The sequence below is a fragment of the Sus scrofa genome, chromosome 16 (genome assembly GCF_054392235.1).
Source record: "Sus scrofa isolate SSC_HxYL_T2T_F1_AM1 chromosome 16, Sscrofa_HxYL_maternal_Yorkshire_Landrace_v2.0, whole genome shotgun sequence".
In the NCBI taxonomy this organism is placed as follows: domain Eukaryota; kingdom Metazoa; phylum Chordata; class Mammalia; order Artiodactyla; family Suidae; genus Sus; species Sus scrofa.
In genome coordinates, this window is record NC_139398.1 from 56,167,560 (window position 1) to 56,194,999 (window position 27,440).

Below are 27,440 nucleotides of genomic sequence, written 5' to 3' on the forward strand. Positions count from 1 at the left end.
TGTCCACAGCCTGGCTAATTCTTGTCATTTATCTTAAAACTTATTATAAAATATTATATACAAAAGTAATATATATATAAGTATAGTTAAAAGAGTAGAAAAAAGATACATATATATCTAAAAAGATATTTCCACTATCTCTGAAGACCCTTGTGTGTCTTCCAACCGTATCTCTTCTTCTCATCCCAGAGATAATCACTATACTGAATTTATATTTACTGTCCTCCTTTCTTCAAAATATTACCGTAAGTGTATGTTTTCCTACACAATGTGTGATTTAGTGCCACATGATGCAACTCGTCTGATGTGGCTGTGGCTCATTTCTACAGCTGTAGGATTGTTCCTTCTGTGATCATTCAGAAGTTTATTAAGCCACTTTCTTGTCAATGAATATGCAGTTGTTCCTGGTTATTTGCTATTACAAGCAATATCGTTATGAATATTCTTGTAATTTTTCCTCATACACATGTACAGGGCTATAGACCTAAGAAATATCGCTGGGTTTGTAGGATGTATATACATTCTCAACTTTATCAAGTGATGTCCAATTCTTTACCAAAGTGGTGACACTAATTTACTCCTTCCTCCTGGAAAACGTTCATAAGTAGCCGTTGATCCTCCATCATGAGCAATTCTTGGTGCTGTCAGACCTTTTACAGATCCAGTGGTTGTAAAATGGTGCTTCTTGGTTTTTGTATGTATTGCTGAGTTTACTAATGAGTTTTAGCATATTTTCATGCTTATTTACTATTTGTATTTTATGCCTGTTTGTGTCTTTTGTCCATTTTCTTCTTTCGTTATTTATCTTTTTTTTTGTATTGAATTTAAGTACTGTTTCTATATTCTAGATACATTTCATATGATATCCATTCAAAAATACATTTTTTTTTTTGTCTTTTGTCTTTGTTGTTGCTATTTCTTGGTTCTTGGGCCGCTCCCGCGGCATATGGAGGTTCCCAGGCTAGGGGTCGAATCAGAGCTGTAGCCGCTGGCCTACACCAGAGCCACAGCAACGCGGGATCTGAGCCGCATCTGCAACCTACACCACAGCTCACGGCAACGCCGGATCGTTAACCCACTGAGCAAGGGCAGGGACCGAACCCGCAACCTCATGGTTCCTAGTCGGATTCGTTAACCACTGCGCCACGACGGGAACTCCCCAAAAATACATTTTTATAGTGCGTTTTACCTATGCCAGCCACTGAGCAAACTCTGAAAATGGAGCTGTAGACAAGACAGAAATTATCCTGGTCCACATGGGTTTATGCCTTCATGCTGTTTAGGGACTCAGAAAGTAATCAAACAAATCTCTAAAATAGTTAGATGGGTATAGTGCTGTCAGTATCAGCTTAGCTTGCACGTCCTTGGGGTGAACTTACCAGACTCCTACTAAATTTGATCCCTCTGCATACTGTAAGTACTTGCATAGCATACACATTATTATTGGTAGTGTTTGTCTTCCCCAGTAGTTCTCAAGTTTTCTGAGACCAAGAGCCTGTGTTGTTGTTGTTGTTGTTGATATCTGTACCACCAGCATTTCGCAAGATGTTGTTCCAAGTAGTTGCTTAACAAATGTAGTGAATGGATTAATGAGAAGATGAAAAGACCCAATTGATAGATCTGTAGAGTAATAGTCTAATTAATGTATACTCTCTATATTAATATACATTAATATATTGATGAGCATGCCTCATCAATATATTGATGAGCATGCCTCATTCTGTATATGTCAACCTGGATATGGAAGAAGTTGAAGGAACTTCTTCTGAAGCAGTGGGTCAGAAGCAGTCAAGGCAAGAAGCAGCAGAAGGTAAACTTCTTCTAAGTGAGCTTGGGGTCACCCCAGGGCAGGGAAGCCAATTCTCTTAACTTGTCTGACTTGGGAGTTACTTGGGACTCAGAAACACATGGCATTAAGCAGAGCATAATCCTGATAAAAGCAGAAATACTTGTTGGATATACCAAGAAGGTAATGACATACAGCTTCCTTACTTGGTGGAAAAAGTACCCAGGAGAACCCAAAAAAGCCCTGATGGCAAATTCATGTCCCAGAACACTTCTCACACCTGGTCTATCAGATCTAGACCCTGTACTGTATGTATTACACTCCCATAACTCCATAACTGCATAGAGGTAACTGAGGGGAGGTAATAACATGAAAAACCTTCTCGGAATGGCAAAAAGAACCCAAGGTTACTCAGTCAAGTGTATAACGGCTCATCAAAAGTACTTTTTTTTTTTTTAGGGCCGCACATGCGGCATACTGAAGTTCCCAGGTTAGGGGTCGAATCAGAGCTGTAGCTGTTGGCTTAACCACAGCCACAGCAACTCAGGATCTGAGCATCATCTGTGACCTACACCACAGCTCAAGGTAGTGCTGGATCCTTAACCCACTGAGCAAAGCCAGGGATCGAACCTGTGTCCTCGTAGATGCTAGTCAGATTCATTAGCTGCTGAGCCACAACTTGAACTCCAAAAATACTTTTAATGACATTGAAAATTGTAAAGTTCCAAAGTAATAGGTAGTAGGATGTGGTTGGTTGAAACTTGTATATAACTTCCAAATCTTCATTCACTCATGCCACAATTATTAACTGAATGCAGTTACTGTATGCCACAAACTGCTAAATACCATGAGGATAGATGTAAAACAAACTTGGATCCTATATGCAAGGCACTTGGATGGGTATTTGCTTGCTTGTTGAAATTTTCTTCGTACACCCCTCTTTACCATGATTAATTTGTGATTGCTTACTGATTAATAAAAGCAAAGAATATTAGGCAAAAAAATTTGTTGAGGGTCAGTCTAGTTCTTTTAACAGGGTTCAGGTTTTTTTTTTTTTTTCTTTCGGTCTTTTTGCTATTTCTTGGTCTTGGGCCGCTCCCGCGGCATATGGAGATTCCCAGGCTAGGGGTCCAATCGGAGCTGTAGCCACCGGCCTACACCAGAGCCACAGCAACGCGGGATCCGAGCTGAGCCGCGTCTGCAACCTACACCACAGCTCACGGCAACGCCGGATCGTTAACCCACTGAGCAAGGGCAGGGATCGAACCCGCAACCTCATGGTTCCTAGTCGGATTCGTTAACCACTGCGCCACGACGGGAACTCCAGGGTTCAGGTTTTTAACATGAGCTTTCTGACAATAAAAGGCAACAGGAAATGTATCATTAATAATGATCAGGAATGAAGTTTTTCCTGATACTGCTTGTGAGATAAATTTATCACGTGGATGTGTTATATAGGGGAAATTAAGTGCAATGAATAATAGCCTCAAGAATACTTACATAGTAAATATATAAGTAGACTTCATAAGAGCTATTTCTTATTGTGACCATTCTTAAAAGGCCAAGGCAATACAGGGTAATAAGGGTGATAAAGCACATAACATGAATAATTAGAATACAAGATAAAAGGTGATGAGTACCACATAGAGTAATAGAGAAACTGATAAGGAGTTCAGGGGAAGGAGAGGTTACTTTCAGGATAAAAGGAAGAGGCAAGGTCATAATTGAGCCTTGAAGGGATGATAGGATTTGGACATGTGAAGATCGGGGGAGTGAGTTCTTTTCCCCTCAAAATATTTATTAGAATTTAGAAATAGATACATTGAGTAAGTAGAGTGTCCAAGGCAAACGTGCTAAAAGCTAACCAAATGACTCCAAGAAAGAGAATATGCTGCACCTTAAACTTACATCATGTTATATGGGAATTATAACTCAGCAGATCTAGAAAAAAAGCCAAGCTCAGTGTATAGAAATTTACACATACACCCCTAAAAAAATAACAAAAGAGAATGTGCAAACCACATTGAAGGCAGACCTGGTTTCAAGTGCTTTTGTAATCTTACTAAGCCTCAGTTTCCTCAACCCCAAAACAGAGATCGCATTTCCCACCTCTCATAATTTTTGTATGGGTGGCAGGAACTTAATGTATTTGAGGGCATCTCGCACGGTGCTTCCTATCAAGTGGGTGCAGAGTAACTTATTTTCCTCCCTTCCATTCAAGGTAGGAAAAACATAGCCTGAGGACTTGGTTAATTAAGAACTGACTACAGATCTTCAATTTAAGGCCGGGTTATGTCATGATAAACCCATCATAAATTGAAAATAAGTCAGAAAGCATTTAATACACCTAACATAACCGAACATGGCTTAGGCTAGCCTACCTTAAATGTTCTCAGAGCACTTACATTAGCCTGCAGTGAGGTAAAATCATCTAACACAAAGCCTATTTTATACTAAAGTGTTGAATGTCTTATGTAGCTTATTGAATACTGTACTGAAAGTGAGAAACAATATATGAGTACAGAACAGCTGTAAGTGTATAGTTTACCCTCATGATCACCTGGCTGACTGGGAGCTGCCGCTTGTTGCTCTGGCCAGAATCACAACAGACCATCCATCATCCTTCATATCGCTAGCCCTGGAAAAGATCAAAATTCAAAGTTGGAAGTATGGTTTCTACTGAATGTGTAATGGCTCTCATACTACCATAAAATCAAAAAATCTTAAGTCCAGCCATCGAGGACCACATTGTACTCATGGATATTGCAAGTCACAAACACCTTATCAGTGACTAGGGGGAGGGTATAAATGACTTACTGGTGAAAGATTTAGGTGACTCTAAGTAAAGTTGAAAAATTAAAGCCCCAGAGGGCCTCAACTCACTACAATACCATTCTAACGAGGAGATTGTTAATACTATCAACTATGAAGTCTTATGTTTAAGGTAAACACATCACTCTCTGAGAGCAGGATGACCTAAGAGCAGAACATGGGAAAAACTGAGAACCCTGAGTTGTCTTCGGGTTCGGTATGAATTAGTAGCTTGATGTGGCTGACAAAGAACAAGAGAGGAAAAAGCTACTAATCAGATGACGCTTTAAGTCTTGGGTGTTAGTTGCCAAATGAAATGGATGCTTTCCAGGGCTGACTTTGCTTGGTCTCCATGTAACATCTGCATTGTTGGCCACACATTCTTTCTCAACTTCCAGAGAAGCAAATTCCTAATTTTCCCCTGTTACAAGCATCCCTCACATTTCTTTCAAGCTTCCTTTTCCTGTCACTTGCCTCTCAAGCCCTGGTTTTTCTCAAGTTTCTATTCTTCTAGAGTAACTCTCTTCTGTCTCCTTTCCTCGAGTAGACACATGCTGGCATTTCTTCCATACACCCTCCTGTCTGAAACCTTCCCTCAACCTGGCTGGTTTGCATTTTTCCTTTCCTTAGTCTTCCAAGACTTCTCCATTGTTCTTACCTATGTGCTATCCATAGATGTCCCAGTCCAGTCTAAGAATTGTACCTCCAAAGACAACTGTATCTCTCTCCCCAGCCCAGAGCCCTCTTCTTGCCTTCAGGTTCGTATATCCAGTTACCAGATCACCACACTTCCACACCCTGGCAAAGCTCACAGGCACTTGAAAATCAACATGTCAAAAGTTTACCTAATAATATTTACCCGAACCTGACCTTGCTGTTGCATTTTCTATCTGGAAGGGTAAATTTGCTGTGTTCACCAATAGAACTACTGCCCCCCCCCCACAACTAGAAACTGACACCCCACCTTTTACAAAGCCCTGCCAACTTTACCTCTTGAATGTTTCTTGAATCCATTGTTTCCTCTCCTATTCCTACTACCACTTTTAATTATAGTTATTCATCTAGATTATTGAAGACTCTGAACTGTTCCCCTTTACCTCCTAAAATTGGCTACTAGAGCAGAGAGCTAAAATACCCTCTCATTCAGGGTGTCTCATGGGCTACAGTACAAAGCCCAATAGGTCTCCAGCATGACAAATAAACCCATGGAATCTTGCCTATCAACCTCTCCAGTCTCATCTCTCTCTAATTCCCATTTCTGACTTCCACATTGGTTGTAAGCCTTGAAATACCCTACACCCGTGATTGAAAATGGGCCTTTGCTAGTCCTGTTCTCTATTTCAGGCTTACTCTTATGTTTCTTGACATGCCTCACTCCATCCTTTCCTGGGTAATTCCCATTCATACCTTCTCCCCAAGAAGCTTGTCTGACTCTCCAGTCTGAGTTTTGTATTGTTTCATTGTCCATCTGTAACATCTTGTATGTAATTCTGTAATTGCATTTATACTATATTGTTACCTGTGTCTGATATAAGATCAATGAGTATCTGCTACATTAATTCTAATGTGTTTTTCTGCAATACTAGCTAGTAAGGTCCTTGAGGCCTTATTCATCTTTCATCTTAAGCAATTAACTCTGCTCACTTACCCCTGAGTTCCAAATATGTACTACACATCTCTCCTTGGATATGTTACTGGCATTACAAACTCAGTGTGTCTAAAATTGAATGCCTGTAAAGCTCCTGTTTCCCCCAGCCCTCCCCCTCTCCCCTAAAAAAGGAAGGAAACATTTTGCTTCTCCTGAACCCTCTCATTATCATTCACATCCATGCAAAGCCAAACATGGTCATCTTAGACTCCCTTTCTCCTCCCACCCTCATCTCACCAACTCTTGTTGGGCTGCTATAGAAAGATCTAGTCTAGAAGACCTCCACTTCTGAAATTCTACTCTTCTGTTGGTAAGCAACAGCTTGGCTTATCCAAAATGATAGAAAAGTTATATGATGAAAGAGGCAGGTTAGTAAATAGTTAAGATTTCAGACTCTGGAATGAGATTGCCAGGTTCACATCCCAGATCTCCCACTTACTTAATTGTATGACTTTGGCATGATTAACTCAACCTTTCTGTGCCTCAGTTTCTTCCTCTGTAGAGTGAAGATTAAATGAGATTATGCATTTTAAAAAAAAAACAGCACAGTGCATGGATATAATTAGCACTTAACAGGCAGGTAAATGACTTTGTAGTATATTCAAGTAGGAGAATAGGTGTTTTCTTTGCTTTCAGTGTGACTTCCAAATCCAAAGGACCTAAGGTGGGTAATTATTCATCTTTCATCTTTGTTAGGAAGTGTTTTAAACATCCGCCTTTTATCTTTATTGGTGAAGAATCTCTGTTTTGTTTTATTTTATTATGTTATTATTATTTTCTTTTTTAGGGCTGCACCTAAAGCATATGGAGGTTCCCAGGCGAGGGGTCAAATCAGAGCCGTAGCTGCTGGCCTTTTCCACAGCCATGGCAACGCAGAATCCGAGCCGCATCTGCAACCTACACCACAGCTCACGGCAATGCTGGATCCTTAACCCACTGAGCAAGGCCAGGGGTCGAACCTGTGTCCTCATGGATGCTAGTCAGGTTCATTAACCACTGAGCTATGACAGGAACTCAGAATCTCTCTGCTTTAGAGAGTAGCCTGTTGATACATAGACAGTCAAAGAATTTGAAATCATTTTTATCATCTTCAAGTAAATTTGCTAAGTATACTAATGTACTGTAGAAATACAAAACGTCATTGTTATTTTCCTTTTTCACGTAATCTGTTGATTTACTTATTTCTTACGGGCTCTCATTGGTTGCTGAGCCGGACCAGCAGGAGAATCAGAACAAGCCATGAGTCAAGACCGAGCCACACAGGCAACATAGCCCACTGCCATGTCTCTGCCTGTCCCTCAACAAGGACAGGGGAGAATAAAGAAAAGTAGCAGGTACTAATGAGGTGTTAGGCTAATAGCTGTGGGCAATTTGAAGGGAATGGCAGAATTGCCAAACTGATTAGTGTGATTGGTGATATAGTATTTAAGAGAATTGACTCCAGTGCAAGACTGCCTAGGATACCACTTAAAGCTGTGTGACCTTGTATAAGTTATTTGACCTCTCTCTGCCTCAGTTTCATCGTTTCTAAAAATGAAGATAGGAGTTCCCTGGTGGCTCAGTAGGTTAAGGACCCAGCATCACTGATGTGGTACAGGCTCAGTCCCTAGCTTGGGAACTTTTGCATAACACAAGTGCTGCCAAAAATTTTTTTTATTAAAATGGAGATAATAGTAAAGTCTGTGTCACAGTGTTATTCAAAGGACTAAATGAGTTCAAAGCAGTACCTGCTGTGTAAATGTTGAACATTTATTTTTACAGGTAGTAGTGGTAGTGGTGGTTGACATTGGCCAAACAGCAACTAGAACTTATTTGTAACTAGGTGAAGTAGCAGGCCGGTCATCTGAAAGCTATGCTTTATTTCATTATGTTGGCCCTAGGTTTTAGATACACTAGAAAGCAGTATCACTTTGAATCTTTTCTAATAATCCATTTATAATGTAACCTTCACTGTATCTGCAGTGAAGTATAATTACTTGTGCTTTAATATCACTGAGCTTCATCCTAAATGGAAGGATTTGAATCAGTTGGTTTCTTAGGCCCCTTCCACTGGTAAACTTACGAATCTTCATTTACTGGGCAAATATGTTTTGTGCTCTGGTTTCTTCTCATTTCTTCTTACATGCGTTCTAGTTTCCCTTTAGGGGTTGCGCCATTTATTATCCCTTTTAGTATATTTGTCATCATGAGTGTTATTTTAATGTTGAGTTGTTATGTTTTTCAAACACGTCTGAATTTATAATACCAACTAGAGCTAGGCACATGGACAGTTATTAATTCCTCGCTACTCTTTACTATGTAAATTTTTAACCATAAATAAAAGTGAAGATATTAGTGTTGCTTCAAAATTGTCACCTTATAGCCAATCTCTTTTCATATACCTCTTCATCCTCCAATTATTTTGAAACCTGTGCCCAACATTCTATTACTTTAATCACAAGTATTTCAGTATATAGCTCTAAGAGTAAACTTTTTTCAAAAATATATAATGACAATACCATTGTCACAGGTAAAGACAATAAACACCCATTTGTGGTTGAACCAGTCTTTTAAAAGAAAAGCAAACTAGTTATTATCCAGGGCTGGGATGGGGATTTAGTTTTCATGATTCACTCAACAAAATAGCCATGTGTAGATGACACCTTCCCCCTTGCAAAAAAAAAAAAAAAAAAAAAAAAAAGCCTAAGTATTAAATAATGTACTGAGAGGTCTCTCCTGAGTAATTTACTAAGGATTTCAATTGTGAAGAGTATGCCCTAAACACCAATTAAATGTGCCAGAAGCAATTTATTCATCCTCCTAGAGAAAAATAAAAGTGGAATGTCTTTTTTGAGCTGCGGTTTTCTGTGTATGTGGGTAGACCCTTTACTAATGAATTATTAAAGAAGTCTTGACTTCTCCTGTGACACAGCACTTGATTTTTTTTTTTTTCTTTTTAGGGCCGCACCCCACGGCATACGAAAGTTCCCAGGCTATGGGTCAAATTGGAGCTGCAGCTTCTGGCCTATGCCAGATCTGAGCCACATCTGCAACTGACACTGCACCTCGCAGCAACACTGGATACTTTAACTCACCAGACAAGGCCAGTGATCAAACGTGTATCCTCATCAATACTAGTTGGGTTCTTAACCCGCTGAGCCACAGCAGGAACTCCAGCACTTGATTTTAGATGCACAGTGGTCTCAATTGACTTTACTTAAGCCAGTTAAAGATTTTAAGAAGTGAAATCTCATCATGCTTATTTATAATAAATGTATTTAAAATCCACAATTATTAAACCATTTGTCCTATGTACAAAATTAAAAGTCAATTAAATTATTGAAAACAGATTTTTCTTCTTTTTTTTTTTTTTTTTTTTTTTATCTTTTTGCCATTTCTTGGGTCGCTCCCACGGCATATGGAGGTTCCCAGGCTAGGGGTCGAATTGGAGCTGTAGCCACCAGCCTATGCCAGAGCCACAGCAACGCTAGAACTGAGCAGCGTCTGCAGCCAACACTATAGCTCACAGCAATGCCAATCCTTAACCCACTGAGCAAGGCCAGGAATCACACCCACAACCTCATGGTTCCTAGTCGGATTCGTTAACCACTGAGCCACGACGGGAACTCCCTCTTCTTCTTTTATTTATTTTTGTCTTTTCAGGGCCACACCCACAGCATATGGAGGTTCCCAGTCTAAGGGTCAAATCGGAGCTGTAGCTGCCAGCCTACACCACAGCTGATGGATCTGAGCCGCATCCACAACCTACCTGTTGAGCCACGATAGGAACTCCAGAACCCGAGATTTTTCTACTTCATTCTTTATAACTTAGTGTTATGAAACTTTTCTAAAAGGGATGTTTATTAAGAGTAGGAATATTACAAATATTTCTCGTGTCACACAGTTCTTTATAGGACCTTAAGGTCTCTAACATTTTTTATTTTTATTCCATTTCTTGGAAAAGGTGGCTTTGAAGAGTCACTTTTCCTGTATTTACAATGAAATTTGGAAACAAGAATTTATTTCCATTATATCCCAAAATCTAAAATAAAATTGCCTCTTTTTTTCTTTTTTTGCATTGGTCACTAACATTTAAAGAATGAGTTGAGGAATTCCCATCATGGCTCAGTAGTTAATGAACCCAACTAGTATCCATGAGGATACCGGTTCGATCCTTGGCCTCACTCAGTGGGTAAAGGAACTGGTGTTGCTGTGACTGTGGTGTAGGCTGGCAGCTACAATTAGTTCTACTTTTCAGCCTTGTTGATAGAGGAAATTGTACCCAACTGAGATTATACGTGATACTATTTCCAAAATAGTATGTTTTCACTGTGTAAGACCAAGATTGGACTATTATTGTTGCACTGGTCATTTTAGTCATTAGATTTTTAAATGCTACACTTGTGAGTACAAAAAAAGGATGGCACCGTGAAAGAAAGTGGGTAATGCTTTTGGCTTTATCAGGCTCTGGAGGCTACTCAGAATAAAGGCCACTGGAATGTCTCTACATTAGGGTAGTTCTGTTCAGTACCCAATATAGTATTATGAACAAGTGTTTATGGGAATTTACCCTGGCAGGAGCACTTGGAAAGTTCAAGAGTTTTTGTAAAGTTTTTTCCTAGAGCTTCTAAATATTTTATACACAATCTAAAAATTATTTTCCTATACCAGCAGGTGGAAGCAAGAGCAGTCAAATTGTAGTACTTTGCTTTCTAAGTGTACTGGTCTGTCCTATAAGAGAATCTATCCATGACTCAGAGTGTCTTTATGATATATCCCTCACTTTAATTGCTTTTCTTTAAAATTTTATTGTCTTAGCATATTCTCTTGATTGCTTTATCACTTTATTTACTTAGTATCTAGGGCTAAACTTGAGTCATTCTAGGACAGGCTTATTTAGATTTTTTAATGCTTTCTTATACTTGACTCAGCAGTTATAAAATATATGCTAAGCGCTGATAGGTTCTTTCACATTTTCCAAAAAAGTAAAAAGATGATTAAGACATGGTCTATCTTCTCAAAGAGCGTACTTTCTAGTGGAATGAGGAAAATGTCTTCATTCTTGCCCTGACCTGGGAGAAGAGATCAGTCAGCCTTCTTAGTGTACTCCAACTAACCTATGGCTGGCATTCAGTTTTCACACAGATTTTAATTAATTCAACAAATATTTACTGAGTACCAAGAACTATATAGGGACTTAATTCATTTATTTATACTTTCTTCCTTTTTTTTTTTTTTAATGCTTTCTTCCTAACAGATTTTTTAAGACCAAACAGTCTTCAGGAGAAGTATCATTTACTTAAAATTTTTTCAACGCAGATTCATATAGATCAAGTTGACATATAGATGCCAAAACATAAAACTTAAGGATTTAGAAGTAGGTACTATAAGTAACATTTCCTGGAATATACTTAGAAGACCTTCCACAAATGCTAGTTGAAAAAAATAAAAGTAAGCTATTCTAGATCAGTTCTGTTAGCTGTTTACTGACAGGTAATACTACTACTAATAATAAAGTTTTTATATAAAGGGTATAAAGAAAAAAGAGAACCAAGTTGTAAGGGTGTGTGTGTGTGTGTGTGTGTGTGTGTGTGTGTGTGTGTGTGTGTGTCGTGGCGCAGTGGTTAACGAATCCGACTGGGAACCATGAGGTTGCGGGTTTGATCCCTGGCCTTGCTCAGTGGGTTAAGGATCCAGCGTTGCTGTGAGCTGTGGTGTAGGTTGCAGACGCGGCTCGGATCCCCCGTTGCTGTGGCTCTGGTGTAGGCCGGTGGCTATGGCTCCAATTCGACCCCTAGCCTGGGAATCTCCATATGCCGCGGGAGTGGCCCAAAGAAATAGCGAAAAAGACAAAAAAAAAAAAGAACCTCCCCAAGATAGATTTCTTGCTCTGTCTTCTAAATTCCCCATTGTTTTATTTGCATGAAATTTGCTGCCTGATATTCTAATCCATCTCTGCCTCTTCTTCATAAGTCTGTAAGCTACTGGAGGGTAATAACTTTGTCTTACTCATCTTTGTAACCTCTGTATTTACTGAAGGAATGACTGAATCGACTAATTTACTGCATGGGAAATCCCTTTGCAATGAGCCTTTTTGGGGAAGAATATAATCTGCAGTGTAGGCATTATTAATAACAGATGATGTCAGTATTTCTTATCTGAGAAATCACCAGGGAATAAAGAGCTAGCATTTGTTGCAGAGAAAGTTTTCTTAGAATGCCTCAACTGTAACTTATCTGTAAGAAATGTAGATCATGTATTTGCCTGACTGCTTTAAAAAAGCCTTTACAATTTCCTAGGAAAACACTTTATCCAATGGTTTACTGCTTACCTAAGACTAGTTAAACAAAGACCTCTGGAAAAAAAATGAAACCAAAGTTCAAAGGTAGCCATCAGGTTGTCCCAGTTTGAGTTGTTTTATTCTTTGGAAATGGGTGATTAAAAGCTGCCCATGCCTAAGCTACCCATGCCTACATGGCCTGTTTTTCAGAGCTGGATGAAAGCTTAAGTGGAGCACTCCTCCACAGCCCTCGCAACTGGCCTTCAGGGAGTGGTACAGATAAGAAATCAGACACATGATGTCAGTATGTATGCTTTAACTACCTATCTTATTCTCTCCCAGTTGTAAGCAGAGTGGAAGATCAGGGAGGTACATTTGGTGAGAAATCTGATGTTTAGCTTTTCAAGGATGCAGATATAACATGAGTATAGCATAGTAAGGAATACAGGCTCTATAGTGAGGCCTCGGTTTAAATCCCAGCTCCATACCAGCTGTGTGACCTTGAGCAAGCTACTTCTCTGTGCCCAGTAACACTGTGTTAATAATACCTGCCTCTTGGCTGGTTGAAAGGATTAAATAAGAGAATGCATGTAACATAATAAAAGCCATATATGATAAACCCACCATTAACATCATTCTCAAAGGTGAAAAACTGAAAGCATTTCTGCTAAGATAGGAACAAGTAAAGGATGTTCACTTTCACCACTATTATTCAACACAGTTTTGGAAGTCCTAGCCACAGCTATCAGAGAATAAAAGGAATCCAGGAGTTCCTGTTGTGGCTCAGTGGTTAACGAATCCGACTAGGAACCATGAGGTTGTGGGTTTGATCCCTGGCCTTGCTCAGTGGGTTAAGGATCCAGCGTTGCTGTGAGCTGTGGTGTAGGTTGCTGATTCGGCTCGGATCCCCTGTTGCTGTGGCTCTGGCGTAGGCTGGCGGCTACAGCTCCGATTAGACTCCTAGCCTGGGAACCTCCATATGCTGCAGGAGCGGCCCAAGAAAAGACAAAAATAAATAAATAAATAAAAGGAATCCAAATTGGACAAGAAATAAAATTATCACCGTTTGTAGGTGATGTGTTACTGTACCTAGAAAGTCCTAAAGACACTACCAGGAAACTGATAGAGCTCATCAGTGAATTTGGTAAATTTGCAGGAAAATAAAATTAATACATAGAAATTTGTTGCTTTTCTATCTACTAACAATGAAAGATCAGAAAGAGAAATTAGGGAAACAGTCCCACCTACCATCGCATCAAAGAGAATAAAATACCTAGGAATCTACCTAAAGAGACAAAAAACCTGTATACTGAAAACTATAAGATGCTAATGAAAGAAATCAAAGATGACATGACACAAAGATGGAAAGATATACCATGCTCTTGAATTGAAAGAATCAATATTGTCAAAATGACTGTACTGCCGAAGGCAATCTATAGATTCAGTGAAGTCCCTATTAAGTTACCAATGACATTCTTCACAGAACAAGAACAAAATATTTTTTTTAGAACTAAATATTTTAAAATGTGTATGGAAACACAAAAGACCCCAAAGAGCTAAAGCAATATTAAAAAAAAAAAAAAAAAAAAACCACTGGAAGAATCAGTCTTCCTGACTTCAGTCTATACTACAAAGCTACAGTCATTAAAGCAGTATGGTACTGGCACAAAACCGGAAATATTGATCACTGGAACAGAATAGGAAGCCCAGAAACAAACCCACACACCTATGGTCGACTAATCTATGACAAAGGAGGCAAGAACACTCGGTGGAGGAAAGACAGTCTCTTCAGTAAGTGGTGCTGGGAAAACTGGACATCTACATGTAAAAGAATGAAATTAGAATATTCTCTAATACCATACACAAACTCAAAATGGAGTAAAGACCTAAATGTAAGGCCAGATGCTATAAAATTCTGGTAAGAAAACATAGCCAGAACACTCTTTGATGTAAGGCACAGCAATATCTTTTTTTCAATCCACCTTCTAGAATAATAACAATAAAAACAAAAACCAGTGGGACCCAATTAAACTTAACTTTTGCACAGCAAAGAAATCCACAAAAAAACAAAAAGACAGTCCACAGAATGGGAGAAAAATTTTGCTAATGAACAAACTGACAGGGAATTAATCTCCAAAATGTACGAACATCTTATGAAGCTTTATATCAAAAAAACCAAAAAACCCAGTCAAAAAATGGGCAAAAGATCTAAACATTTCTCCAAAGAAGATATACAGATGGCAAAAAAAAAAAAAACCATGAAAAGATGATCAACATCACTAGTTATTAGAGAAATGCAAATCAGCTGCACTGAGGTATCACCTCACATCAGTCAGAATACCCATCATCAAAGAGTCTACAAACAATAAACGCTGGAGAAGGTGTGGAGGAAAGGGAACCCTCTTACTCTGTTGATGGGAATGTCAGTTGGTACAATCCCTATGGAAAACAGTATGGAAGTTCCTCAGAAAACTAAATATAGAATCAGCACATGACCCATCAGCCCCACTCCTGGGCATATATTCAGATAAAACCATCATTTGAAAAGATACATGCACCCTAATGTTCATTGCAGCATTATGTTTTAGCCAAGATATGGAAGCAACCTAAACGCCTATTGACAGAAGAGTGGAAAAAGAAGATGTGGTACATATATACAATAGATTATTATTCAGCAATTTAAAAAGAGTGAAATAATGCCATTTGCAGTAACATGGATGGACCTAGAGATTATCATACAGACTGAAGTAAGTCAGAAGGAAGCATATGTCATGTAATATCACTTATGTGTGAAATCTGATAAAAGTAGCACAAAAGAATTTATTTTAAAAACAGAAATGCACAGATTTCAAAACCAATCTCATGGTTAACATAGGTGAAACTGTTGCAGGGAGGGAAGAATTGGGAGATTGGAAATAACATATACACACTACTGTATAAAGTAGATGATGAATGAGAACGTACTATGTAGCACAGGAAAATCTACTCAATAGTTTGAATAACCTATATGGGAAAAAATGGATATATTTATATGTACAACTGATTCACTTTGCTGTACACCTGAATTAATACAACATTTTAAATTATACTCCAGTAAAATTAAATTTTAAAAAATGCATGTAAACACTTGGTTATAATACCTGGCGCATTAATAGACTCTCTTTTTTTCATTTTTAAAAGTTTTATTGAAGTATAGTTGATTTACAGTGTGTTAATTTCTGCTGTACAGCAGAGTGATTCAGTTGTACATGCATTCCTTTTCAGATTCTTTCAATAGACTCAATAAATATCAAGGATGATGATGAAACTCATCTTTCGTGTGACGAATTTCTAACTTGGGAACCTAGGTGAAGGGTGCTAAGCTGAGATTGTGAATTCATGAGAAAGGTCAAGTTTTGAATGTGTTGCACCTGAGACATCTGTGGGTCTGGAGCTCCAGCTGTGATCTGGATGGAACCAGGGAAGACACCCAACATTTTTAAATGGGTGCAAGAAGAGAAGCCAGCAAAGGAGATAGAGAAGAAATGGTCAGAAAAGTGGAAGAAGAACTCGGAAAGCAAAAAAAAATTGATGTTTGCCAGAGCCCTTTTGGTGGCATAATGTAGAAGAATAAGCAATAGGCAAGGAAGTGAATGAAGACAGTATGTTGGAAAACTGCAGGACTCAATAGCTGAAACCCATAGATTGGGGGACAAACCTTCCTTAAAACTAAGAAAAAGAATGTGGGAGTGGGTAGAGACATAAATACATTTTACTATGCTTAATTACATTTTCCATAAACTAAGAAACCAAGCAAGAATGATCTTTCTGGACATTAATTCTGCTAAAGAACATTGAAAGAAACAATCTTGGCTAAGAATGCGAATCTCTGTTTACTGTTAAAGTTGAGTTACTTTAAGGCATTCAATTCTAGAACATTCTGTTCATAAAACAGTTTGATCCTAAGCCAAATTAAAAAGTCCACAAATGAAAAAGCTGTTGTCTGGAATGCTGGTGACTCAAATACCTTATGCTTACCTTTGTTAGGGGGCTATACGTACCCAAACTGGAGGGCTCCATAATTGTTGAGTGATACTTCTGCATCTGATTCTCCAAAGCATCAGTCCATTCAGAAGAAAAATTATTAGTAGATTTCAGGATTCTTGAGTATCCAGTATATGCCGTCCTTTTCAAGCTACTTCATCTTCCTTAATGGCAAAGCAGAGCTTTATGTAATGTTCCACGGAAGTTACATGCTCTCAGATGGAACTACCTATATATTAGACATGTAAATAGTAGAAGAAATTATTAAATAAAATTAAGTAGAATTTTTTGTGTATTTTTGTTAAAATACACAGGTATCATAAAGTACATTAGACTCAGGGTCTACAAATAGCACTAAAACCCAGTCACTGCTCAGGGTCTATTGAAGACACGGCTAAGTAAACCGGTGGATACTCGTCAGTGTGGTAAGTGCATTGGTCTGTGTACATGTAGGATAGTTTAGGACTACAGAGGAATAACTTCTAAGAGAGCTGGAGGTAGTCAAAGAAGCCTTCCTGGAGAAGGTGAAGTATGAACTGAGATCTGAAAGTTAAGTCAAACATGAAAGAGGTGACGTTCCTCAGGTAAGAGAGAGGAAGGGTGTTCCAGGCAGAGGGAAAGATGCCACAAAGGCCTGAAGAGAGCCTAACAATTTTAGGGAGATATGAAAGTAGTTATTTGTGCCTAGAGCATAGATTTGAGGGCAAAGGAGTGGCATTGAGAAAGCCCATGAAACAGGAGCAGACCCAGAAAAGCCTTGTACGTTAAGTAGCTTGAACTTGATCCTCAAGTTCAGTGAAGTTAGGACTTGGTCCTAAACCATGCCACTGAAGGAGAGTGCCATGATCAGACTTCCATGTTAGGGAGATTACTCTGCAGGAGGTCTGGAAAGTAGATCAGAAAACATCCAGAGAGTCACTTAGGTTTTTGACTTGGGCAACCGAATGCACACTGGTGATCTTCACTGAGATGAGGAATATAGGACAACAGGTTTGGTTCTGGGGGGTAAGGAAGACGGTCAGTTTAATTTTAGACATACTGGGTTTGAGGTGACCATTGACATCCACGTGGAGATATCCAGTAGGCATTAGATATACGGATGTGGAACTCAGGAGGTTTGGGCTAGAGGTAGAGATGTGGAAATCTGTAGCTGTGGGTGTCATTTGTAGCTGTGCAAGTGGACCAGAACACCCTAGGAAGAGTGTGCAAAATGAAAAGAGACGAAAAGGGGGTGTGGAAGGGAATGCTGAGGAACAGTAAAGAGTCCTAAGGAAGAGGATAAAGAAAAAGCAAATGATGAAAATTGTGACAATAGAGCCAGAGACAGAGAATGAAAAGAGGTATCATCACAGGTGCTAAAGGAGAGGAACGTACTAAAACAGGGAGTAAAAAAAGAAGGAATTGCAGCACAGCTAAATATCACAAAAAGTAACAATAGGTAAGTACTGAAGATTGTCACTTGGGCTCAATAGAAATCATTGGGGATCCTGCTGAGAGAGAGGTTCATGTTTTTATGAGGATCCATAGTGAAGTAGGTTAAACAATCAGAGGTGAGTACGTGAAGACAGCAAGTCTGGCTAGACAACTGAAAAATCTTGGGAATGAAAGGAAGGGGAGAAATAGTGGGTGTTTTCTAGTAGAGGACCCAGGATCAAGGAAGATTTTGTTTTATTTAGACGAAGAAACGTAAATGCTTGAGCACATATGTGCATGTGAAGAGGCAGAACAAAGGAGACATTTAAGATTCTACTAGAAGAGAGAATGTTTCACTGAGTGTTCTGGAAGCGATTGAATAGGACCCATGTACAGAGTGAGAAGCTGGCTTTGAATAAGATAGCTTTTCTCCTAGTTAGCAGTACAGAGAGAAAAATGATACAGATGTCGCTACGTTGGTAGGTGGGAAATTGGAGGAAATTTCTGATGGCTTCAGTAACATAGGTAGCAAAGTCAGTGAGTGACAAATTGGAGAAAGAAATTCGGGTAGACTGGTTGTGGTTTGAAATAATCGGTGTAGGAAATGGGAGGCAGATCTTCATGAATGGATTTTCCTGAAGCCTTAGAATTCAGTTCAAATTAGAGAGTATGATATAATAGCATCAAAACCCATAGCCCTGTTTGGAAATATGGATGTAAGAATTGGGAAGGTGGCTGACTAAAAGGGTCCTGGACAGAGGTGGGTTTTTTTTGGGGGGGGGGGGGGCGGTTGTTTGCTTTTTGACTGTGCCCGCAGCATATAGAAATTCCCAGGCCAGAGATCAAACCTGCGCCACAGCAGCAACTCAGGCTGCTGCACTGACAACCCTGGATCCTTAACCCACTGCACCACAAGAAAACTCCCTGAGCAGAGGTTTTTAATGTGAATATAGCAACGGTCTGGGAGCAGGGAAGTTGGGGTTTTAATGAAGGATGTTGAATAGATAGATGAGACTCACTTCTGACATCTGTGCAACCTGGGACAACAGTCCAATTGGAAGACCACCCTGGCTCCCTCCTGTACCTTGAAGGGCTCACATGCACAGGACACCTCTACCTGTAAGTCCAAGCTCCAACCACACTCTCCCCGACCTATGACCACACCTCAGTCTGAGAGTTGTACACACCAGTGGTCCAATTCAACCTCAAAAAGCTGACTCAGGGAAGAGACCTGCCTAGGCTCTGGGAGCCATTTGAGCAAGGAATTCTGGAGTCCTGGGTACTCAGAGCATAGTTGTGTGGTCAGCAGGGGTGGAGCTGTGCGTGGGCGCCTCCTCTTAGCTCTTTTGATCATGGTGCAGATTCGGGAGGACCAAAGTGGGCCCCTAACAAGTGCAGTAATTTTCCAGGTCTAAATGGAGCTATGAGAAATGCCTAATTAAGTGAGAATAGAAATCAAAGGACCTGAGGTCTAAAGGAGAAAGAAAAATAAGAATCACAGGAGTAGAGAAATGGAACCTGAAAGGGTAGAAGGTGGTCAGAGTACAATACCAGAATTGATCATGTCTTGGGAGCATCTCCAAGTGGTGGTAAGAAGAATAAATGTGAAGGTTCTTGGAGCAAAATAGGTCTAGAAACTGAAGTTAAGGAAGTGGTATAGTTCACCCACCTCACCTTAAGAGTTGCCTTGGGATGATTTTGGAGCTTACAATGGAAAAGACTGCAGAGCCAGATCTTTGATAAATGGAAGGGAGTGGCAGGAGGTCAGTTGATAATAGTGAGTGGTATAGCAGGAAGGCTGCTGCCTCAGAGGATAGAGTTGAAACTATGTCGAGGCATCTAGGAGAAATTTCATCTTGTCCCAAGGATCCATAGGATGAGAACCTTAGGAGAATGAGCACACTGCTTTGAGGCAGCATTAGGTTCTGCAGGGGACCAGGTTTTGTTGAAGACAAAGTGGAAAAAACAGTGCTCTGTGAAGAGGTTGGGAGTGTAAGGAGGTTTGAATAGCAGGGGAGAGACTGGGAGTAAGGGAGAGGTTCACCACTTAGAGAGGCTTCAACCTTTGGGACAGTGGCAGGAATGTGAGGATTAAAAGGACACCTGGAGTAGAAAGAAAACAGCAAGTTGACATATGTTTGGTGTGTTAATGGACTAGTACCAAGAACTAATACCAAGAATCTTCAGGTAAAATTTTGTAACTTGAATTTTCTCTCTTGGTAAGCACAGTGTAGTAAGATTAATTCTCGGTTGAAAGGCAAAATTAAGGAGCCCTATAATGCTCTGATAAAAGCAACTTGGCCTTGAGCTGTGGCCTATAAGTTGTAAGGAAAGGAGTGACATAGTTAAATCAGTGACTTAAAAAAAACAAATTTGTGCACAGTAGGAATCAAGTTTTAAAAGGGATGATTCTGACAAAATAGCCAGATGAGAAATAACTAAAATTCCAATTGTGAGAACTGATGAAATGTGGCCCTCAACAGCAGCGTGTAGAGAAACATTAATTCCAAAGAAAACGCTAGGAATATTTGTCAAATATTTTAAAGAATTGGGGCAAATTTCAGGAAAGGCCATCCAAACTACATACTACAACACAGTAACACCAGAGGGAAAGGATGAAACATGGGTTAAATATAATTTCTGGGGAAATGGAAGTTGTGACATTTTTCATGATGGAATTTTGCTCTAGTCCTGACTCTCATAAAACACACTTTCCTGTATGGATGTTAACTTGTGATGGTGAACGGAGATGGTTTGAGGTCATGTTTAAGCCATAACAAAACCATCGTGTTTCAAATATATAAAGCAACTACTCTGTGTTCTGCAATGTGCTGGGGTGCGACACAAGATAGATACAGTGGTTACTGTGCTGGAAAGTCCTAGTCTAATTTAAAATACAGTATAAACCAATTGAACAGATAGATGACAGTAATTTAAATGTCTAAAATGGTAGTTCCCATTATGACTCAGCAGGTTAAGAACCCAACTAGTACCCGTGGGGATGCAGGTTCGATCCCTGGACTCTTTCAGTGGGTTAAGGATCTGCCGTTGCCACAGCTGTGGTGTAGGTTATGGATGAAGCATGGATCTGGCCTTGCTGTGGCATAGGCCAGCAGCCGCAGCTCTGATTTGAACCCTAGCCTGGGAACTTCCCTATGCCACAGGTGCGTCCCTAAAAAGAAAAAAAATGTCTATAATGAATGGTACAAATAAAAGGTGATAGATCTATTTCAGATCTGTATGAACTGAAATAGTCAAAGATGCCTGGATGGGAGGAAGTTGAGGTCTTTAAACTATGCTTTAGAATCCAGGAGAACATTTCTGAAAGTACATTCCATGAAAGTTTTGCTAAAGTTTTAAGACAATAATTAACTCACAGTAACTGTGGCATGCTCGTTTGTCCAAGCAAAATTCTGCAGCCCGATGATCTCTCTCATAGTCTATGCCACGTGCTTTCTCTTTTCTAAGTACTTGTTTTTTGCACACAGGAGAATAGACCCCTAACAAATGCACCTGTTGGTCAGTTCCACTGTGGTATTCTGTATTATTTCTTGGTTAGAAATTTCAGAGTTGCGTGTTGAAAAATGCTTTGAAGACAGAGGAGAAAATGAAGTCCCAAGGTGGTTGGGACTGAAATAATAGCCTGAAAGTTTGGGTGGGGGGGATCCTAAAAAACCTAGTGTTTAATTAGACAGTAGGAGTCTCAGATTTAATCTAGATTTTCATATTCAGATAACTGCACATAATAACTGCTATAGACAAAGACAGGATCATGGTGTGTTGCCTGCGTTCAAACTTCTGTAGCTCTCAGTTGCAAAAAGTCAATAAAAAAATCCTCACCAGATTCTCAAAGTTGCAAGCACAGATGCTAGAATGACTGAATGTGTACTGGTGCAGTTCTTTAGGGCTTCAGAGACACTGAAGAGGAGGAAGAAATAAATGTACCAGCGTTCAAAGTTTTGAATGAGCTTGAAATCATAATAAAGGGGGAAAGGAGGAATACTCAGCACAATGGCAGTGGAAAGCAAAGACAATTCAAAGAGAAAAATTCTCAGTAGATCAAAATGTTTTAGTTAGAAGTGTAAGGGAATCCTGTCTCCATTCCTTTTCTTTGGTAAAGAGAGTTATAAATCCTAAAAGGAATTCAGACAAAATCCCAGAACGTGAGAATAGAAGATGTAAGATAAAATTTTTCATGTGTTGTGTTCACCCGTGAAATCATGATTACTAACTTCTGTTCCTTTCTTTTTACCCCTTCAACATTTAGGGAATAATATTACTTTAAGAAAGGGGTAGCTGTTCATTAGTTGGATCAGGAACTGTACGACGGTGATCATGCGTATGGCCATTCAGCCAGGGTAGAGCTGCTGATGATCAGTTAAACTGAGTTGAAATCTTGTCTGTTGTGACCAAACACTCACCTTTTTGATAAATGCTAGGGGAAAAAATGAAAACCATTGGAGGACATCTTACCAGTGAAATGTTTGATGTAATTTTCTTTCTTCTTTCTTTCCTTCTTCCTTCCTTCCCTCTTTTTTTCTTTCTATTCCTTTTTTCAACCGTACCTGCAGTATATCCTGGGCCAGGGATTGAATCCAGGCTGCAGCTATGACCTGCGCCACAGCTGCAGCACCAGATCCTGTGCCAGGCCAGAGACTGAACCTGTACCACCTCAGAGACACAGCTGCATCTTTAACCCACTGCACCACAGTGGGAACTCTGACGTAATTTTCTTTTAAAGCTGTTTAACAATAGTGAAAATATCCACAGTAATTGGTTTGTACTAAGAGGACTGGTGAAAAGAGCAGGGTATTGAGATGCAGAAGACTTATGTTCTGTTCGTCAATCTTCACCTCAGTAATCCCATGGCCAGCCTCTTCACGTGCACTGCAGCTTCCTCAGAAGTCCAACCAGTCGTGGTCCTGGCTGACTCTTCCTTCAAGGTCTTAGTTCTATGTATCCACAAGGGATTGTGGGAATAATTATTTTGGAAATTTCCAGCCTGCTCCACACCCTGAACTTCACATTCCTGTTCTTTTAGGTCACCACCAAGCCTGCAAGACCCTCTAGTCACCCATCATTTCTTATACTCTGACCTCCAGTCCTTTATCAGTTTTCATTCCTTTTTCAGTTAGGATCCTGTATGAGGCAAATAACATAAAACCACATTCAGACTGGCTTTAAACAATAGACTCACATAACTGGAAAGTCCAGCTCTGGAGCAGGCTTCCAAATCAGTTGGTCTCAGGTATCAGTGATGTCAGTAAATATTTGGTTTCCTTCCTTTATTCTGCCAGTCCTGGTGTTTCTTTCATCATAAGTCAGATTCCACTTTTTCTCGTAAAATGGATGCCAGCTGCAGTCAAGGACACAGCTTGCTCAGTTACAGTCAGTAGGCACAAGGCCCTTTCTCTCACAGGAGTTCTGAGAGAAGGGGAAGCCACCTTCGAAGATCATGGATTTTTGTAGGGGGTGCAAGGGTACTGAGAAGAAAGTGTGTCTAATTAGATGGGTGAAGAGGTGAACAGCCGGACAACCAACATGTGTTTAGCTGTTGGTTGAACTTGGATTCCTGCTTTGTTGTTTTGTATTTTACCCTGTCCCACAGTAAATAAATGCCTCTGTTTTTTTCATACTCTCTGGATCCTCTCTTCTCCTCTTAACCTTTCCTGAAATCCGCTCAACCATGAGGAAAGTATTTCCCTATTTCCCTCTCTCAACACATCTTTGTTCTCCAACTCCCACTTTGTTTCAGTTATGCTCCCAGACCACTTCTTCACCATTGTGTAAAATCACCTTCCAGGCTCACAGTCTGGCCTCCCCATTCTTGATGCCCTCTCTCAACCACCTGCTTGGTCCCTCCATCCTTTGAAGACTTTGGCTCCTGCTTCAGTCTTCTTTTCTTCCCTCAGGCCCAGCCATCGAGCCCCTGACTCCAGTGTTCATATAGCCAGTCTTTCCAATTCCAGACTCTCTGTTCTTTGTACCCTTCAGCGCATTTATATCAACCATCCACTCCTAGGGAAATACCCTTGTTCTTGTCAGATAGCTTAACCTTTGGCTTCTTAAATTCACACACCTCACTTATTTTTTACTATAACCTTACTACTTCCATTTTACCTGTTTTATTGATCTCTTCCTATCAAAAGCAGTTTGCTCTGCCCATGGGTTATATGCCATTTCTTCCTACTTCCATTATGACCTTGCTCCATAGGTCATTTAATAATTAATTTTAAAAATTGGTTTCAAATAGAATTATAAAAAGTAGTAAATTGCTCAATGTATTGAAACAAAACATAAATATATATTAATTTACTTTTTTTTTTTTTTTTTTGGAGGTTCCCAGGCTAGGGGTCTAATGGAGCTGTTGCCGCCAGCCCATGCCAGAGTCACAGCGACGCCAGATCTGAGCCACGTCTGCAACATATACCACAGCTCACGGCAACGCTAGATATTTAACCCATTGAGCAAGGCCAGGAATCGAACCTGCAACCTCATGGTTCCTAGTCAGATTCGTTTCTGCTGCACCACGACGGGAACTCCTTAATTTACTTTTTTAAAATTTATTTACTTATTTATTTTTAGGGCTGCACCTGTGGCATATGGAAGTTCCCCAGATGGGGGCTGAATCAGAGCTGTAGCTGCCAGCTTATGCAACAGCCACAGCAATGCCAGATCTGAGCTGCATCTGCAACCTACACCACAGCTCACAGCAACACCGAGTCCTTAACCCACTGAACGAGGGCAGGGGTCTAACCTGCATCCTCATGGACACTATGTTGGATTCTTAACCTTTTGAGCCACAATGGGAACTCCTGTATATTAATTTTCAAATATTTCGATGAAAAAACAATGTCTTTTTGTTAAGTGTGAATCACTTGATTGGCATTCCTCACTGTCCTTGCATGAACTTTTCCAAAAATGCATTATTCTTCATTTCCAGTTTTAGTTTCTTCAAAGTGGAGCAGGAACACTCCAGGCACACATAAGCAATCTGAATTAAGAAGCCTTCTGAATCTCCATAATTCTTTTCTCAGTCTTCTGTACCAGCATTTTTTTTCCTTTGGCTTTTTAGTAACTGTCTTTTTAAAAGTATTCCCAAGACAGTTTACCTAAACAACAGATCATTCTTTATGTACATACCTTTAATCAGTAACATTTAAATTACACGAAATTGAGTGTGATAGGCATAAACAGGTTTTGGAACAATAGGCATGACTCCTGGTGAATATATAACTCAACTGGTTGAGGGAGAAATTTGGAAATGTATTAGAAAAGATTCTGCCAGCTTGAGTGTAACCGTCATCCCGTTTGTTTCACACAGGAGCATTCTCATGGAGAGACGGGTAAGGGGGTCATTGTTCTGGTGTCTCTTGTGTTAAAAATGCACCCCTCTGCGTCTCAGCCCCTTCTGTGGTGTTAGCTCTCCTTGTTTTCACAGCCAGCTCTGTGGAGAATTGCTGAGGTGTATTTCCTCCTTCCCCTGTTCTTTACCTTCTCCAAAGCCCGCAGGCATAGTAATCTGACTTGCACCCTCAGCATCCTGCTAACACTGCCTTTGCCAGGATCCTTTATGGCTTTCCTCTTGCTGAATTCAACAGAGGCTCCTCCATCTTTCTTGAGGTTTTTGCATCATTTCATTCTGTGAGTCACTCCCTCCCTTTTTCAGTGCTTGCTTTTCATAATTCCTGGAAACCACCTTACTTGGTTTTCCTTCTTACCTCACTGATTAAACTAGAGTTAGAGGAGTTCCTGTTGTGGCTCAGCAGTAATGAACCTGACTAGGAGGCACAAAGATGAGGGTTCAGTCCCTGGCCTTGCTTAGTGGGTTAAGGATCCAGCATTGCCATGAGCTGTGGTATAGGTTGCAGATTTGGCTTGGATCTGGCATGGCTGTGGCATAGGCTGGCACATGCAGCTCTGATTCGACCCCTAGCCTGAGAAATTCTATATGCTGTAGGTGCGGCCCTAAAAAGACAAAATTTTTAAATAGATAAACTAGAATTAGAACTCAGTTGTTCTGTTCCAACTCTGCAAATTCCCTTGGAACAGTTCAGCCACCTATATAACTCCAATTAGCATCTAATATTAATGATTTATTATTACATTTGCCACAGCCATTTCAGACTTTGCATAAATTGCCTTAAAAATTGAATTTCTCTTTCTGCCCCCCAGAGAGCCTCCTCTGTCTAAGTTCCATATTTTAGCCCTGGTGCCCCTGTCCATCCTTCCAGTTCCAAGACAGAAGCCTGGATGTCATCCTTGAGTCTCTCACCTCCTCTACACATCTGGTCAGTACCAAGTCATAGTGATTCTACTTACTGAATAATTCTTAAATCACTCGATTTCCCCCCCCCCCTTTCCTAGTTAGGCATACCATAATATTTTACCCCAATTAGAGATACAGTGTGTCTCTGGAATGATCCCTCTTTTCTAAACATTTCAACTCATTACAATTTTGAATAATTTCTTTATAAATCATGTCTTTTTTCATCTCTCACCTGATTAAAACCCTTCAGTGGCTCTCTCATTGCCTTCAGAGTTAAGTTTGAGCTCTTAAATGATTCCCACGGTTCTTCATTCTCTAGTCTCTACTTAGGCATTGTTTCCTTTTCAGGCTTTTTTTCCCTTATAGCCTTTCACCTTTGGATATTCTCTGCATATTGTTCAGATCTTGGCTTGCTCATTGCTCCTTCTAGTCTTTCTGTGATCTTTCAGAGTTCTCCCGGGTTATTATAGCACTCATCTCAACGTAGTATGATAGACAATTTATCAGTTTGCCTTCTCTCTTAAATTATAAGTAGGAGAGTCCCAGTCAGTTTGCCTGTTTATCCTTGGCGCTGGTCACAATGACCAGATACAGAGTGTGCCCATAAATATTTGTTGAACAAATGACATTAAACAAATCAATTAGCCTCTCTGAGCCGCAATTGCATCATCTGTTGAAAGGGAATATTGTCCTGCCTACATCATAATGTCCTATTGGAGTCTTGTAAGATAATAGGAATTAAGTTTAGCGTTGTGGTTAAAAGAGTGGATTCTGGATATATATCACCAGGTTTTAATCCTAATTCATACCATATAGCTAACTGTGTGACCTTGGGCAAATTGCTTAACTTCTCTGTGTTTTGGCTACCTCTTTGGCAAAATGGAAATAGCCATAGTATCTGCCTCATGGGGTTGTAAGGACTAAGTTAATTAATGGAAAACATTTAGTACAATGCCTAAATATAATAAATGTCAGCTACTATAATATTTTTATTCATGAGCTCTATGATTATATATTACAATAATTACATAATATAAATATATATAGCCTTACTTGCAGTATCAATTTTTAGTTTCAGTGTTTTAAAATGTTTTAAGCGAGTAAAGGATTGATATCATTATTCTTTTTTTTTTTTCTTTTTGTCTTTTTTTAGGGCCACACTGGTGGCATATGAAAGTTCCCAGGCTAGCGGTTGAATCAGAGCTGTAGCTGCTGGCTTACACCACAGCCA

The 27,440-nt window shown here is 39.8% G+C and overlaps 1 protein-coding gene across 15 annotated transcripts in view; it reads left to right on the forward strand.

Moving 5' to 3' along the window:
* NLN (neurolysin) overlaps positions 1–27,440 on the forward strand; it is a 108,948-nt gene that overhangs the window by 5,599 nt on the left and 75,909 nt on the right. For 5 of the 15 annotated variants that reach the window (XM_085001611.1, XM_005672490.4, XM_085001614.1 and 2 more), the window contains one exon: positions 26,116–26,231. In XM_085001611.1, coding sequence (XP_084857737.1) covers positions 26,194–26,231 — 38 coding nt within the window. In that variant the 5' untranslated portion in view covers positions 26,116–26,193. 15 annotated transcript variants of the gene reach the window in all.